Source organism: Trachymyrmex septentrionalis, unplaced genomic scaffold, assembly GCF_001594115.1.
Source record: "Trachymyrmex septentrionalis isolate Tsep2-gDNA-1 unplaced genomic scaffold, Tsep1.0 scaffold402, whole genome shotgun sequence".
Lineage (NCBI taxonomy): Eukaryota > Metazoa > Arthropoda > Insecta > Hymenoptera > Formicidae > Trachymyrmex > Trachymyrmex septentrionalis.
The window spans coordinates 89,732-106,145 of NW_017305572.1; the positions used below are offsets into that span (position 1 = coordinate 89,732).

At 38.4% G+C, this 16,414-nt stretch overlaps 2 protein-coding genes and 1 long non-coding RNA gene across 4 annotated transcripts; 2 read left to right on the top strand and 1 right to left on the bottom strand.

Annotated features, from left to right (window-relative positions):
- Positions 1–3,509: 3,509 nt before the first annotated feature.
- LOC108751164 (histone H3.3) lies at positions 3,510–5,600 on the top strand. The gene is made up of 3 exons (XM_018491231.1): positions 3,510–3,625; positions 4,202–4,384; positions 4,684–5,600. Exons 2-3 carry the CDS (start codon positions 4,257–4,259, stop codon positions 4,964–4,966), a joined length of 411 nt encoding a protein of 136 aa, XP_018346733.1. The 5' UTR covers positions 3,510–3,625; positions 4,202–4,256; the 3' UTR covers positions 4,967–5,600.
- On the bottom strand, positions 5,329–6,330 carry LOC108751165. The gene is made up of 2 exons (XR_001939470.1): positions 6,235–6,330; positions 5,329–6,086 (listed from the first exon to the last, which is right to left on the bottom strand). It is a non-coding gene; the product is annotated as an uncharacterized LOC108751165 (long non-coding RNA).
- A 393-nt stretch (positions 6,331–6,723) lies between these two features.
- On the top strand, positions 6,724–14,639 carry LOC108751163 (histone H3.3). Of its 2 annotated transcripts, none has more exons than XM_018491230.1 (3): positions 6,724–7,048; positions 13,130–13,265; positions 13,387–14,639. In XM_018491230.1, the coding sequence occupies exons 2-3, from the start codon at positions 13,138–13,140 to the stop codon at positions 13,667–13,669; spliced, it is 411 nt and encodes a 136-aa protein (XP_018346732.1). In that variant the 5' UTR covers positions 6,724–7,048; positions 13,130–13,137; the 3' UTR covers positions 13,670–14,639. The 2 variants fall into 2 exon arrangements, with proteins under 2 accessions (XP_018346732.1, XP_018346731.1); XM_018491229.1 differs by lacking the exon at positions 6,724–7,048 and adding an exon at positions 8,364–8,569.
- The last annotated feature ends 1,775 nt before the right edge of the window (positions 14,640–16,414 follow it).

A 16,414-nucleotide genomic window follows, 5' to 3' on the forward strand; every position in this document is an offset into this window, starting at 1 on the left:
CATTTAAAGGCTTATGGCTGCCTTGCCTATGCACGATTACCAGACCAAGGGCGAAAGAAGCTGGACGATAAAGCGGCGGAATGTATATTCGTCGGCTACGCCACGCAAACGAGAGGATATCGACTATGGTGCCCACAGAAGGGAGATGTCATCATAATAAAGCACGTTAAGTTTGCTGAAGATAAAATAGGACACGAGTGGATCTATAAAGAAGTGCCACAGAGATTCAAATATAATGAAGTTTGGCCGGGCGATGTAGACGACTCGACAACAGAAGAAATGGAGCCCGCACAAAAGCAATTAAGTTGTAAGAAGAAAAGTCCACCGAGATCGCCCAAAAGAACAGATGTAGAATTGGGAGATTCTTCGGAAAGAGAGACGGCAGAAGAACGAGAATCGACGGAAACTCCGAGAAGGGGCAGGCCCAAAAGGAAAGCTCGTAATCCTTACGGAAGAAAAGGAAAGCCTAAAGAAACCCAACAAATATGTGAAGAAGAGGAAGCGTCGACGGAAGCAAGTGATATAGAGGTAAACCTAATAGAAGTCAGGGAGCCGCAAGACATTAACGAAGCGCTGGCATCACCGCAATCTAAACAATGGAGGTGCGCAATAAAAGAAGAGGTAGATAACTTAGTGCAACAAAAAACCTGGGAGATTACTCAGCTGCCTGAAGGGAAGAAATGCGTAGGATGCAAGTGGGTATTCAAACTGAAAGCAAATGCCGATGGTAAGATTACGAGGTACAAAGCTAGATTAGTGGCGCGAGGTTTCACACAACGAAAGGAAGTTGATTATGGCGAAACGTATTCACCTGTGGTAAACTTTTCAGTGATTAGATTACTATCAGCTCTGTCAGTAGAATATCAGTGGCACACCAGACACATTGATGTAAAAAATGCGTACCTATACGGAAACCTGCAAGAAGAGATATACATGGAGTTACCCCCTTTCACGAACGCTGAAAATGGAGAAGTGGCGAGGCTGCTGCGTCTCATCTATGGACTAAAACAATCAGGAAGGAACTGGAACGAAGAACTAGACACTTTTCTAATCGAAATAGGTTTTAAAAGGCTCAAATCTTCAAACTGCACATATCATAAGGAACATTGGCTAATAGCAATAATATACGTAGATGATATATTTCTATTTTCGAGAAAGTCAAACTCGATCACTGAAGTGGTTAAAACCATAACAAGGAAATATGAAGTCAAGGATTTGGGAGAGATACACTTCGCGTTAGGAGTGAAACTTGACTGGGCAGCCTGATACAGTGAAATTAACACAGGAGAACTACATTGAATCACTGCTTGAAAGATATAACATGCGAGAGAATAGACCGGCGTCAACCCCCTTGAACCTAAGAATAAAAATGAGCAAAGAGGATTGTCCGAAAACACCAGACGAAAAGGAAGACATGTCGTGCGTACCATATCGAGAGCTAATAGGATCATTGATGTATCTGGCTCAGAATACGAGGCCAGACATCGCTTTTGCTGTTTCAAAATTATCACAATATAATTCCAATCCAGGAAGGTCTCAATGGAATCAAGCGAAACACGTCCTGCGATACTTGGGTAAGACCAAGAACCTTGGATTGACATACAAAGCTGGAAACGAGCAACGGATTCAAGTTTATTGCGACGCAGACTGGGCAGGAGATCAAGATGATCGACATTCATACACCGGTATTGCGGTCATGCTAGGAGGAAATCTCATCCATTGGCGATCAACGAAACAGACTGGCATATCAACTTCCACAATGAAAGCAGAATTTCTCCAGAAACAGAGTGGAGAAAAACAGGACGAAACATATCGACATCGCCTATATACCATATTGTGAGGGAGAAAGTAGAGGATGGCCAGCTGGTCCTATCGTATGTGCCGTCCAACGAAAATCCTGCGGACATCCTTACCAAGGGATTAAAACGAATCTCACATAATCGTTGCCTGAACATTATAGGATAGGACATCGAAAAGTGGAAGATTGATGGATAGTTGCTTGTCCAATCAATTATGGCGCCCGGCAGATTACCGACATACGAGTCACAGCCGATTAGTTATCGACATCTTTATGTTTTGAATATTCTGTTTGCCGCTAGGCGCGTTTTTTGTATTCATGCCCTACCGGCAGTTTTTCTTCTCTTTAACCGTTTTTGTATACGATGTGTCGTCAAGTCTGTTTTTGACTAAATAAACCATCTTTCAATCATTTTATTGGAATTCACTCATTCCCAACAATTAATATGAAACGAAGAAATTGGACACCAACCAAATTTTCAGCATTATATGAAGTAAATGAAATAAATTTAAAACATATTAATAAATAAATATTGATAAAGTATAATAAAAAATATTGTTAGAAAATAGTAATCAATATTAATTTTTAAAGAATAATACAATTTTAAATTTATAAAATAAAACATTTATTTATTCACACGAGACGATAAGACTCAGGCTGCTTTGTGTAAGTTGCAGGCTGCTTATAGTAAAAATATATAAGGTGAAATATTACGCATAATAGCGATAGCAATACTGGAAGTAGGCAATCAAATATGTCCGAATATGCACTTTCCATGGGAATGACTCACCTTATACAGGATTGGAAAATATACAGATTTGGAAAATAATGATAAATCTTTCGTATAAGGATAGAATGGACTAAACTGAAAAGAAAAGTTCTCTACCATTTTGCAATTTTCGCAATAGTTATCAAGATATTAATTGCTAAAAATTACCGAGAAAATTAATCTTCAATAATTTTTTATTATCAATTTTACAGAAAAACTGCAAGAGACAAAAATTGTTTATTTTCTTTTCATAGACCTCTATGAAATTTTTTAGAATTTTTTATCAACTTTTTAGTATTGCATTTCCTCATTTTTATCAACATGAGAAAATACGATATTAAACACTTCAGAAAAATTCTTAAAAAATTCTTAAAGCTCTATGAGAAGAAAATAAACAATTTTTGTTTCTTGCAATTTTTCTGTAAAATTAATAGTATTTGAGTAAAAAATTATTCAAGACCACTATGCGATTATCATTAATCATTATTTTCCAAACACCTTGTATAGTTCATGAGGCTGCGTTTAGCGGACTCGACAGTTGTAAGCGCTCGCTGCTATTGATGTATTCTTTCAAATCTAAAGTGCTGATTGGATGATCTAAAAGAATATACCAATAACAGCGAGTGCTCATTGTTATTGGTATATTCTTTTAGATTATCCAATCAGCATTTTAGATTAGCGACACTGGTGTTGAATAATCCTGTATTTCTAGTGTTGAATAATTTAGTTGAATAATCTAACCTGCAACAATACTCAATGATGCTTTTTAGAAAGCCTCAAAGAAAGAGAGTGGCAAATTGCATGACGTAAATGTCCGCGTCCAATCAGGATGTGACCCGTTTTCTCCAATCTCTTCCATGTCTATAGAGCTTTGAATGTCGGCGTCCAATCAGAGGAAGAGTAGGTCACGTGATGCAGTTTGCCACTCTCTCCCTTTGAAGCCTTCTAGTAGTTTCTGTTGTCTGTACATTCGCGACGTTCGCGTTAGTCGTAAGGTTCGTTCTCGATCGAAGTGATCTGTGAGAAGCGTCATTGCGTTCAAAGGCTGAAATAATCAGGTGAGTTGTTTCGCATGCGATTGCGACCGTCGATTAAACTACGCACGCGTTTCTTGTACGTTTTTGGTAGGAATCACGAGAAACTGCGACGAATATCGCTTCGCGATGGGAAAATGTCGAGGTACGAAGAAATTTCCACGACGCGCGTGATTCGGACGGGCCGCCTTCGCCTTGCATACCTCAGGAAAAGTGCATTTGGCTGCCGCCATCTTGTTTATTATGCGTGCTTACTTTTGGAGGGAAATCATCGTCGCGTTACATCAGTAAACGCGTCGTGGTATTTCGTTTTTCTCGAACTCGTATAAATCGTTTCAGTCTGTCAAATTTCGTATTCCTCGATCTCGAGAGAGAATCGCGTGACAGATATTCGGCGGTCGTTCCGGTTTTCTTTTTTTTGTCCGTTCTCGTTCCGCCCTTTCTCTTCCTCTGTCTCTGTCCTCTCCCCCCCTGCTCCCTATTGCATAGTGTATGCGTGCGTTGGTATGCTTGGCGGGGGTCACTGATTATAGCCTGCTTCCCCCTCTCTTTACCAAGGAAGCGTCTTAACTTATGTATCTTGATGCTTTGTCCCACTAGGGACCGGGGTTCGCAATAGAAAGGAGAAGAAAATAACGAAAGCTCGCTCATCGTCATGGCGCGTACCAAGCAGACGGCTCGTAAGTCAACGGGTGGAAAGGCACCCAGGAAGCAGCTTGCCACCAAAGCGGCACGTAAAAGCGCGCCGTCCACTGGAGGCGTCAAGAAACCTCATCGTTACAGGTATGTGCTGTGTACCTACACGCACGCACACACACGCACACGACATGTATAAGCTTACCTTGGACATATTGTTTTGAAAATATCAAAGATATTTGTCAATTTTACAGTATTGAATAATTCTTTATAGCAATTTTGATAGTATTTCTAATATAGAAATTATGAGAAAATATTAAATATGTAATTGATATTTCATGTTGAATATACTTGTTTCAAATAAAATTTGATATCTTTGAAAGAAGATTTAAACAATTTTTTTTTTTTATGAGAATGTTTCTGTTTATTTTGAATCTTCTTTTCAGGCCCGGTACTGTAGCTCTGAGAGAAATCCGAAGATACCAAAAGTCCACGGAGTTGCTCATCAGGAAATTGCCGTTCCAGCGTCTGGTTCGTGAAATCGCACAGGATTTCAAGACCGATCTGCGCTTTCAGAGCGCCGCTATAGGTGCCCTTCAGGAAGCGTCGGAAGCTTACCTGGTAGGCCTGTTCGAAGACACGAATTTGTGCGCCATTCACGCCAAACGTGTCACGATCATGCCAAAAGATATACAACTGGCACGGCGAATTCGCGGTGAACGCGCTTAAACCGTTCACAAACAGTACACAGAGCGTTCTCATTTTATTATTATTTCGATATTGTATGTTTCTAAACAATCTCAAATTTTTCTTGACTCTCTTCCGTGTATATTTATCATAGTTAACACACTGCCAACTGCTGTAATAGATACCTGGAAAAGACGAATAACAAGTGAGTCTTGATTAGACTTTTAAACTCGATCGGATGATTCATGATTCATACAATAATTAAGAAAAATGACAGGTTAAAAAACTAATTGTAATTTGCTTTTAATAGAAGTTGAAATTATAGAAAGTCATTAGTTTTATTTTATATCAGGATTAACAGAAATAAAACACGAAACATATTGCGTAGATTTCATGGTTTTTTTTTTTGTAGAACGCCAGGTATTAGCGCTTGATTTTACAACGATAGTTGTATTGCTTTATGGGAGCAAATCTACATCGTCCTTTCAACACTTCTTTACGTACAAACAAATTTACTTATACCGGTATGCACTTTTCGTATAAAGGGATATGTCTACATGTATTGAAGAGTGATAGAACAGAGAACAGGTAGTTGATTAGTTGTTTATTGGTAATAATATTATTACACACTCAACGCGCATATAGTTCGATTTGCATTAATCTCACTCTTTAGAATAACTCTTAAACAAATTTACTTATAGTAGATACATCGCATACTACGTATATAAATATATTGTAAGCTTAGAAACTAAGTAAGTGTTTCATGTATCCCTAAGGAAATGCATTAAATAAATATATCTATAATTATAAACACATTATTGAAGATACGGCAAGAGGGCTGCAATTGGCGCTGCGCGAAATTTTTTTTTTTTTTCTTTGCAAGGATGTATGGAACGTACGCATTGTTCACTGTGAGTATTGAAAATATACTGTGAGATTTTCAGTACTAGCGATGAATAATAGAATGCAACCGTAGATGGCATATATTAATAGAGTGCGCGCGCATCTTAAAAGCTTTTTTCTCCAAATGTAATCCTCTTGTCGAGTTCGTAATTATAAGTTGTAATTATCGTAACGATTATAGTACTAACCAAATGATGTAACGATATAACAAAATACATTTTCTAATGGATGTAACAAACTCTTGTATCTCTTGTATCGTCTTTTATAATAGGTCTGTTTTTTATTGCTGCACTTTCTGAACTAGTATACACATTGCAATAAGTTGAAGTGAAACAAATATATAATATAATTTGTTTCACTTCAACTTATTGCACCGGTTCAGAGTGCAGCAATAAAAAAAAACAGACCTAATGTATACTGAGTGACGCAGGAAATGTACTATTTTATTATCCAATTTACGGGCTTTGGGGAGAATTTTGTAGCAATTTGTTTGTTTTGTGTGCCAATTTGAAAAATTGATATATCGGATCAATGAAATGGTATGATTTCGTGCGGCATCCCATGTACATGTGTATCAATATAGATACATATCACACTCTGTCTCTGTCTGCCCGTGCGTGCGTGCGTGCGTGCGTGCGTGCGTGCGTGCGTGCGTGCGTTAGACGCGCAAGACGCGCGCGCCTGTGCAAGCATTTGCACGTTGCACGCCGCTATCGATTCGCGCGAACCAAACGACGCGACGACGCGTGTGACGCGCAACGTTTCATATGATCCCACACGATCTGCAAAAATCTTAATACGAGCGTGTTTACTATCTCTCTCTCTCTGTCTCTCTCGCTCACTCGGTTATAGAGCGGACATCGATCTCTCACGACTGTCACGATTTCACAGGTCGATCCGCGGCGCGAAATAGTCTTGCCCTACGTCACAGTCGGCAGCCTCGCTATACATATTAGCTACATTATCGCACGATAAACAACCGCCTTTCTCCCGTGTAGAACAGTAGCGTCGCTTTTCGATAACACGCCACGCATCCTCGTCGGCGTACCTGTCAGTCTGGCGCCGTCTCGCGCTTTTTTCCATTCCCTCTCCCCCCGCCGCGACCTGTAGACGACGGGATAGCTCAACGGCTCGACCCCGGGGATCAGCCGAGCCGTGCCGAGCGGAGCGGACGATACGACGCGACGCGACGAGAGAATTTACGCTTGGTGTAATTAAACTGTGAGTACTGTAAGTATGCATACATCCATCCTCGGCATGCCCGGGGGCATGAACATGAGAATGGGACTATTTTTCGCGCGAATAATCTATACGTTCTATTTTCCATATCGGATTCTCTACGCGCAAACGATCCTCGGCGAACAATCGAAAAGAACAAGGAGAGAAATGAAGATTAGAGTTCGACTAGTTGGAGAGTTTTAATCCGTTTCGTTTCGAATTCGATTGATTATGAATTCCGAATTCAATTCTCACTCTCGAGTGCGACTCTCGAAGTTTAACGAATAACGAGCGTCGGGCCGATCGGGCGGGAGGTAGAATCGCGCTCGCGGAGACAAAGCTCTTTGCTCTTCCCCCTTACCCTCCCCTCCCTTGCTTCTTCGCCACGGTCATATATACGAATGTGATAGATTTGTTCTCTCTTTTCACAGTCTTTCCCTTCTATATTGAGGAAAAAGAGAGAGAAATAAACGCTGCAAAAGTTTGCAGGCCTATTATATGTCGGACGTCGGGGAATGTTCCCTTCCCCTTTGTCGTGTATTTATCGTATATACGTGTTGTATTCGAGTAGCGCGGTCACGTGAGCTCGCGGTTACGCGCGAGCGTGAAGCAGCTACGTCCTCCTCTTAATTGGCGCGCGCGGCGGCGAAACGTGTAAATACGCGCATGAACACGCGGCTGACGCCTGACTCGTTGCGAGCGGCTCTACCGCTCTACGTTATTGATCTCGCCCGCGTCGCGTCGCGTAGCGTCGGGAAATCGGCTGCTCGCGCTCTCTCTCTCTCTCTCTCTCGCTCTCGCTCTCGCTTACAAGTTACATCCCTGAAAACTCATTAGATTTCCGCGGCGTCCATCGATCGATCCGACTCTCCCCTTCCCTCCCCTCCCCTCCCCTCGCTTAACCCTTTCGCCGCGAAACGACCGAGGTGAACGGGTTGAGCTCCTGTGTCTCTCCAATGTCTCCATACAGGTCGCGACATTGTCCGCGTTCTTCCTCGCGGCACGGTTCGTGGAATCGTCGGTACAAGCGTGGCGTGAAACGGAGAATGGGACGGCGATCCATGGTAGTGGCAAGGGGGAAGAGAGAGAGAGAGAGAGGATGTACATACATACATATCTACCAGCTAGCTATAGCTATGATTTCGAGCCGCGAGCGATTGACAGGGCACTCGCCGCTGCACTCGATGCACCGGCGACCAATGAGGTGCGCCGGCCGGCCAACGGCCCGTCGTCGGATTGGCTGCCGGCATACCGCGGGCTCGTACGTGCCTCTCTCGCGCGATTTAATTTCCCGCAGTAGGTAGAGTGGCGGGGAGTAGGCGAGTAAAGCGAGGGGCGGGTAAGAGAGCCAGCCGTGGACTCGAGAGTCGAGAGAGAGCGTCACCGTCAGCGTCAGCGTCAGCGTCCACTGCCATCCCATCCCATATCATCATACCATCGGAGTTCGGACTGTTCGGAGTGTGCGAGGAAACGGATAGTCTAGTTCGCTTCGCGTCCCCGCTCGTGCCCGATAACTCGTCTCAGGTAGGTGAAGCGTACACCCCACTCTCTCTCTCGGATCCACATCCTGATCGTCATTTTTACTGCGCGCGTCTGGATACGAATACGATTACACGCGAGAAGAAATCGGAAGATTTCGTGAAGTGTTTCCCCTCGGATTTCCACCGCCGTACGCCACCATTTTGCGACGGACATGATGTGATTGTGCGACCGCGATACGATCGTCGTCCTGGTTTTGAGCCTCCGCACGCAGTGTCGCTAACACGAGCGAACCGATTTCTTCGCGAGAACGTCATCGTCGTCATCATCGTCATCATCGAAGAATCACTCGGGAACGACGCTGCTCTTCGCTGCCGCGAATTCCTTAATCCCCTTTGCTGACAACGCGTGGTTTTTTCCCCCCCCCCTCTCCTCTTCTCTCCCCTCTCGCCCCCGCCCTCCTACCTGCGCTGTCGCCGTCAGACGAACGAAAGTTGGTACATTGCGCAACGCGTGGCGTTTGCTCGGCTCCGTGCGCGTACAATCGTACCAGATCGTACATGCGCACCCCCTTCCTCCCTCTACCTCCCTCCCGACAATCATTGCACCACCACCACCACCGTGCACGTCTCCCGTTCTTTTGGATCTTAGCCTTAGTTTACCCGCCGCTCTAAGCGTCACTCGGCAGTGCCGATGTGCCAATACTGCCAATACTGCCGATTAGGAATTGACAAATGTCAATTGACTGCGTTCAGCAGAGAAAACTAATCGGTTAGCGCTTAGTGATATTCTTCAATATGATTGGTTCTTACCTTTAGTTATTCGTTGGATCTAAGTGTAGCAACCAATCGTATTAAAGAATCACTAAGCGCTAACTGATTAGTTTTCTCTCCAATTGATTGCGTTTAGGCGAAAAAAACCGCTTTACTAATATAAAATTATTATAAAGTTCCTTAATACATCGAATCTAAATCAATTGGATTAAACAACTTGACAATAGTTGCAAAGCTAATCAGCTTTTAATTTTTTGCTGAATGCAGCTAATCGCTAATCCCGTCTCCATTTCCATGCGAATGACAACAAATCGAGTCTAACGAAAGGATAAATACGCGAGTGTACCTTTTTCTTTCTCCTATTGGAAATCTACAAGAAATCTCTTGAAATTTCTTAACGTTTTACAGAATAATAAGTTTTTTTTTATTAACAATATGATTGAAAACAAGACCATTTATGTTAAATATATTACTTTAGATATGAACCACCACTCCGGTCTGAATGTTAAGATGTTGAACTACTATATATATTCATTTAAATGAATTAATTTCAGAAATGATAATTGCCTGCCGATATGGTTGTCGGACTTTCAACGCAATTAATCTGAAATATTAATAATCCTTCCAAATTTCTCAAATCTAAAAAAACTGTAATAAACTTATTGCAAAAATTTTTTTTATCGTTACACTCTGGATTGCGTTAGAATTTCCTTTTTTGCTTTCGTCAACTCAGGTATACTACTTACTCTCATTTTAGAAGTGTCTACAATAAGATTTTAAAATGTAAAATTTCAGGATCTCGATGGTGGAGACGAATTTCTTTTATTACCGACTTTTATTATGATAACTAAAATGTTGAAAAAATTGCAATATACTTGCGATACTCGTAATTAGGAGAATTACTTGCATCATGTTAAATAGTGGCTTTTTTGGGGGGAAAAGAAATGCAAAATAGAAATTCGTTTTGATATCTCACTAGATCTCATCTGCACCGTCAGTAATATTCGCCCGATTGCTACAATGAGAAATTGACCAATCACGGTTGACACTTAATCGATCGCGAAATTGAAAATTTCGGCTCTTTGGCGGGCTTCATAATTAGTAAAATACTAAGTAAACTTAAACAAGTTTTACGAAATATTTCTTTTACAAGACAATATATAGCCTGTTCTTTTTAGCTCAACTTCTTTGCACGCGGTTCATCTTTTCTTTTTTTCTTTCTAGAGAAACAGAGATAAAAGGAAGAACGATAAGCCGTGCAAAAACTTTAGCTACAAGAAACAGGCCTACAGTAAAATGCAAATATTGTGTACGTGTGTGTGTGTGTGTGTGTGTGTGTCAGCATCGCAAGTACGTTTTCTCATCATTCGCACTTCTGCTGGCCCTTGTTAAACCTTGACTCATAAAAAATTTACCAATGACAGTCGAATGCGAGGAGAATAATCGACTACAAATTGATTAATTTCTTGTGGCATAAAACTTGAAGCTTAAGTGATAGCTTATTGTAGGCCCGTCAAGTTTTAAGAAATTGACTGATTATATTAATTATTTTTCTCACATTTCACTGTGATTGATCGGTTTCTTAAGATTTGACTATTATTACACGACTATTATCATTGTGTTTCAAATTAATTAATTTTTTTGCAGCTTAAGGCTCTGTGCTCAATAAAGGCAATATTCGGAATAGGAATAAATATTAAGATTTTAAGCTATAAGAAAGTATATATTCTGATGTTGGTTTCTGAGATGAAATCTTACTACTTATCCCTGTTCCTAATGTTTTTTTCATTTTATGCACAGTCCCTGAGACTTACGATCGATATTAATAATTAATTTTTATCCATAGCATCAAATTATTAAAATTGCTTGTCAATTTAGTTTGCAATTACTAGAGTAGTTTTAATTGCGTTTATAGTCCGGAAAAACAATTCGGCGTACAGTTTGAAAAAGACTACAATATGATATACGAGTATGTGCAAGTACATATATGGTGTATATTAGTAATTCAAGATTGAATTATTTTAAGCAATGAAGATCCAGCTTCGACCGTAATAGGCATTTTAAATTTCTTGAATTAATTTTTATATTTAAGACTCTTGGATATAGTCTTAAGATGTCACAAACTAATTATTAATTCGTACTAATATCTTAAGACATTAAATGTATCCAGAAGCACGCTCACTGAGCGCTCGTGAGCGCTCATAGTACTGAATGCAGCCATTACTGAAGACTGAAATATGAATCTTGAAATAAGAACGTATTATGAATATCACCCTTAAAGTTTCATCAATTTTACTAGCGATATTTATAGTCTCATTTTATTTTATGATCATCTTGTAAATAATGTCTTAAAATGCTAATACGGCTCTCTTATTACTTAAAGTTCCTGAGTAGTCACTTCAGCCATATCGAATCCTGACGTCATAAGCGAGAAATGACACGTTGATTTTTCTTACGTTATACTATTTGTAAACAAAGAGAATTTGGATGAAAATGAGATCGCTTTAAAACATTTGTAAAAATGGACCAAGACTCTCCTTATCTCCCCTGATAGTCGGTAAAGAGTTGAAAAAGGCTCGTGAAGTGAAAATAGGTTATGCATGCACATTGAGTAAAAACTAGTAAACGCACTTTACGTGCCTTTTACGATTATTTACAGTATTTACTGATTGTCAAGGGAGATAGGAATAGTTTTCGTCCATTTTCCACAAGTATTTTAAAGCGATCTCGTCATTTTATTTCATCCAAATTCTCTTTATTTACAAATGGCATACAAGAAAAATCAACGTGTCGCTTATGACACAGTTCTCGCTTATGACGTCACGATTCAATATGGCTGAAGTGCTTTAGGGAGTGCTAATAGGGAGTTTTTGCAATAACGCTAAAGTCACGTTATCCTTTTCGTAATTAGTTGTTAAAAAGAAAATAACCTGACCTTAGCATTTTGAATTTGTTGATTCTTATATTTAATACTGTCTCAAGTATACAGTCTTAAGGAAATTGCAAAGACAAAATACATATATTAATATTTACGCTTTAAACAAACTACATACATGTGAAAGTTGTGTTCATAATATTCTGTTTTTATTGAGCATCGCATTTTTATAGATCATTTATTTTATTTGATATTAGTTTTATTATTATAAACAAAAATTTAAATTTTTTTGTATAAATATTTCAAGTATTAAAAATGACTTGTGCAAAGTTTCGTGGAGCTTCACCAATTAGAGTTTGTAACAAATAAATATTTTTGAATTCATAAAGTACTTGTATAAAAAAAATTATTTTTATCATTATTTTTACAATACATTTTCATATATTTCTATTAGAGTACAAATTAAAAAAATATTACTTTTTATTGAAATAACTTTTGATCCAAATGCTCAACTGTCGTCTCTAATTTTTTTGTATTACTTTTAAATACTATTTAGAATAATCTGTAATTTTTTTCCAAGTAATTCTTAACATATTGCATTTGCCTTACAACCTCCTTAAGGTGTCACGAATCAACCAAAGGGCCGCATAAGTATTAACATCTTAAAAGCTAATATTACATCCATCCGTTTTTTGTCGTACAACAAATATAATACCAGACCAAGACATTACCTAAGATCTTCTTCTTGAAATAAGAGCGGACTTAAAATCTCTTTGTAGACGCCACTTTAAGTACAAAGAGCGTACACCTATTTTTTTTAACTGAACTTTTTTGCATCGATGCGATGGAGAGAAAAAGAGAAAAGATGAACCGTACAAGAAGTTCAACTAAAGAGAACAGACCTTGGTTGAGTTATAAAAAATAGATCCAATATTAGTCCGACAATTGTTGTCACAGGTTGAATCATGGCGCGTACCAAGCAAACGGCCCGTAAGTCAACAGGAGGAAAAGCTCCCCGTAAGCAGCTCGCGACAAAGGCAGCCAGGAAGAGCGCTCCGTCCACCGGTGGCGTGAAGAAGCCGCATCGTTACAGGTATGAAAAAAAATAATAATAAAAGACGCGTCTCAAAACGTTGAAATGACGCTCGGATCTCAGTGACTTTAAACTTGGATTTGTCTTGACTAATAGTACTTCTGTAATTTCCCGATGATAGGCCCGGTACCGTGGCTCTTCGAGAAATTCGAAGATACCAGAAGTCAACTGAGCTGCTGATCAGGAAACTGCCGTTCCAGCGGCTGGTTCGTGAAATTGCGCAGGATTTCAAGACCGATCTGCGTTTCCAAAGCGCCGCCATCGGCGCCCTCCAGGAAGCGTCTGAGGCGTACCTCGTTGGTCTCTTCGAGGACACTAATCTGTGCGCGATCCACGCAAAGCGCGTCACGATCATGCCTAAAGACATCCAGCTGGCCCGGCGAATCCGTGGCGAGCGTGCTTAAGAGACGCTATGTAACTCGCATACATACCGTTCATTACGACCATTATTATTACTATTATTATTATTAATTATTATTATTAATTATCGTTCGCAATCGTCATGGATGAAGCACTTTCATTCCAAGCTCTATTATATTGTTTTAGTTTTGCATAGAGATACGCGCAGTAATAGTATCCCTCCAGTGATCATCTTTATTTTCAACTTTTATCGAAATTCAATTTAACGCTAGCTGGCTAATTTACTGAAAGGGTAGTAGTGACTGTGTTCAAATTAGCAAAGCAGCTAGGCAAAGCTTGTTCGCCAAACGGACATGATTGGTAGATTTAATCAATCACATTCATTTCGACGAGCAGACCGAATGTTGCTTCGTCCGGCTTGAACATGGCCAGTGATGAATTATTTGTTTTGAATGTTAAAAGCACTCTTGTTCAGTGCTTTTAACATTCAAAATAAATAATTAATCATCACGTTTCGGTATTAAATTTCTATAAGAGAAGTTTCTGTAAGACACGAATTTCAATTGTTGGCTTCGCAATACGCAAATTAGAGAGCCACTTTTATTTTCTCTTTTCCCCATTTTCTTCGGAACACGAAACACTTGACACAGCTTTTTGGTTTACGCTTACTAGGATATTCACGAATTTATGCAATTAATTTACACTCCGACAATTTTGTTAAATAATTTTGATTAGACACCATTCACATTAACGTTCCTTTTTCCCGCGTTATTTACCGTCTTCTTTTCGTCATTAATGTTACACATAACAAATCATATTATTATTAGTATTTAAAGAAAAAAAAAGTGTGCATTAGATTAAGACATCCTCATAGGGACATCCCGATATAGTGCTTAACGTATTAGATCTCTGATTGTACTCGAATTACATTAAACCATTTTGATCACTTAAGCATTGTGTAAAAATTTGTGTAAAAATAAACGCATTTCGTAAATAAATCTAAATCCGCACGACTTTTATCTTCGCTTTGTCTGATTTCCGCCCATCAAGCCGCCTGTAAAACAGTACGATTTATACAAACAAACACATGTGCGTCGATGAATTTTAATTAGGATATTTATTGAATGAAATTCACATTTTCAATAATACAATAATACAATTTGATTATGATTTTCTATTCAGGGTAACAATTTTTTTTTGTTGCCAATAATTCTTTTTTTTCGTGATGCACAGTTTAAAGAACTAAACTTTAGATATAAACACGGCGCAATTGCATTTTGCTAGCCTTTGTTACAATAGACGTGTGTATACATATCTAATTATTGGAATCTATCTAATCGTTGATCGCAAAAAAAGATAATTTTCAAATTATGGAATTTTATTTTTACGGAATATTAAAAAAATAGAAGAATTATATCTAAAAATAATAACGTTTAAAGCACTAAAAAGTACACATTTTTACAAGATATCTGCTAATTTTATAGACAACGGTAAATACAAATTATACTATACCCTACGCGTTATTAAGTTTATAAATTGTTTATCATTTATGTAATTATCTACAAACGTCACAAATATTACGTTTTTAATAAATAATGATTTTTCCAAGATCCACTATCACTTAATATTTAAAACAAAATTTAAGACAAAGTACTTGAGGCAATAATACGACAAGTCACGAGGACAATTTAAAGGAATTCCACAAATCGTACGAGAGTAAGCTGTTATTTTATTATACAATATCTACGCTCTTTAATATCATTCCTGACGTAATTGCAAGATTCCTTTTGTCGAGACTATCGATTTACTATTTCGATTAACCTGTTACAGAAACATGTTTTTGTGACTCTGGAACAGATGGATATATTTGAAAAGTACTAAATTTTTTTTAATTGTTAAATTTATTTTCTCTGAAAATTGCAATATTTAAACTTTATACAAATATAGTATACAATAATTAGCCTATATGATTAGAACAAAATTGTGAAAAATGAGATTGTGAAACATAAAATTATTTAAAATCATTATACTATTTGAAAATTAGAAAAATGTTCCAGGATCATCCGGACCCAAATATTCTAGTTACGTTAAAGAGCACAAGCTGAGATTTTTGCGTGGCTTAATATCCTATTGCCTCAAGCCTCGTATGCATATATTTACAAATTTTCTTCTTTTATACGACTTTTACAGTGTCGAGAAAGGAAACTACAAAACGTCGCAGCGCGATTGAGGAGAGAAAAGGAGTACCTGATTCAGATATTGTTATAAATACTCAGATATTACAAGTAACGATACTTTGTTACTTTTATTTCGTTACCTTCTGTTATATTTACATGACAATTGATCATCGGTTATATGTTGCCACGCGCGTAGCGATCATATATATTCTATCAATTTAGTGTAATAGGCTTGAACGTTAGCATATACTACATAGAGAGGTTGACTCTTCAATTTCTGAACAACTTGTCGTTGTAATAACTGAAAATACATTGGACTTTTTCAATACATTTTCAGTTGTTACTGCAACAAGTTTATAAATACAGTAAATGCAAAATGTATTCATACATTTAAAAAGAAAGATTTAAAAAGCCTTATTTGTAGAAAAAAAACATTAATTAGCATTTTATTAACAATGACTATATTCTCTTCTAAAATAAATGAAAGAGCTTTGCGAAAATAATCATGTTCATGATTTTAAGAAGCTAAATGTTTTCGGCTGTACGAATACCTTTGGGCCAAATAATAAAATTTTTTATTTATTATTATATAATTTATATATAATTACTTAT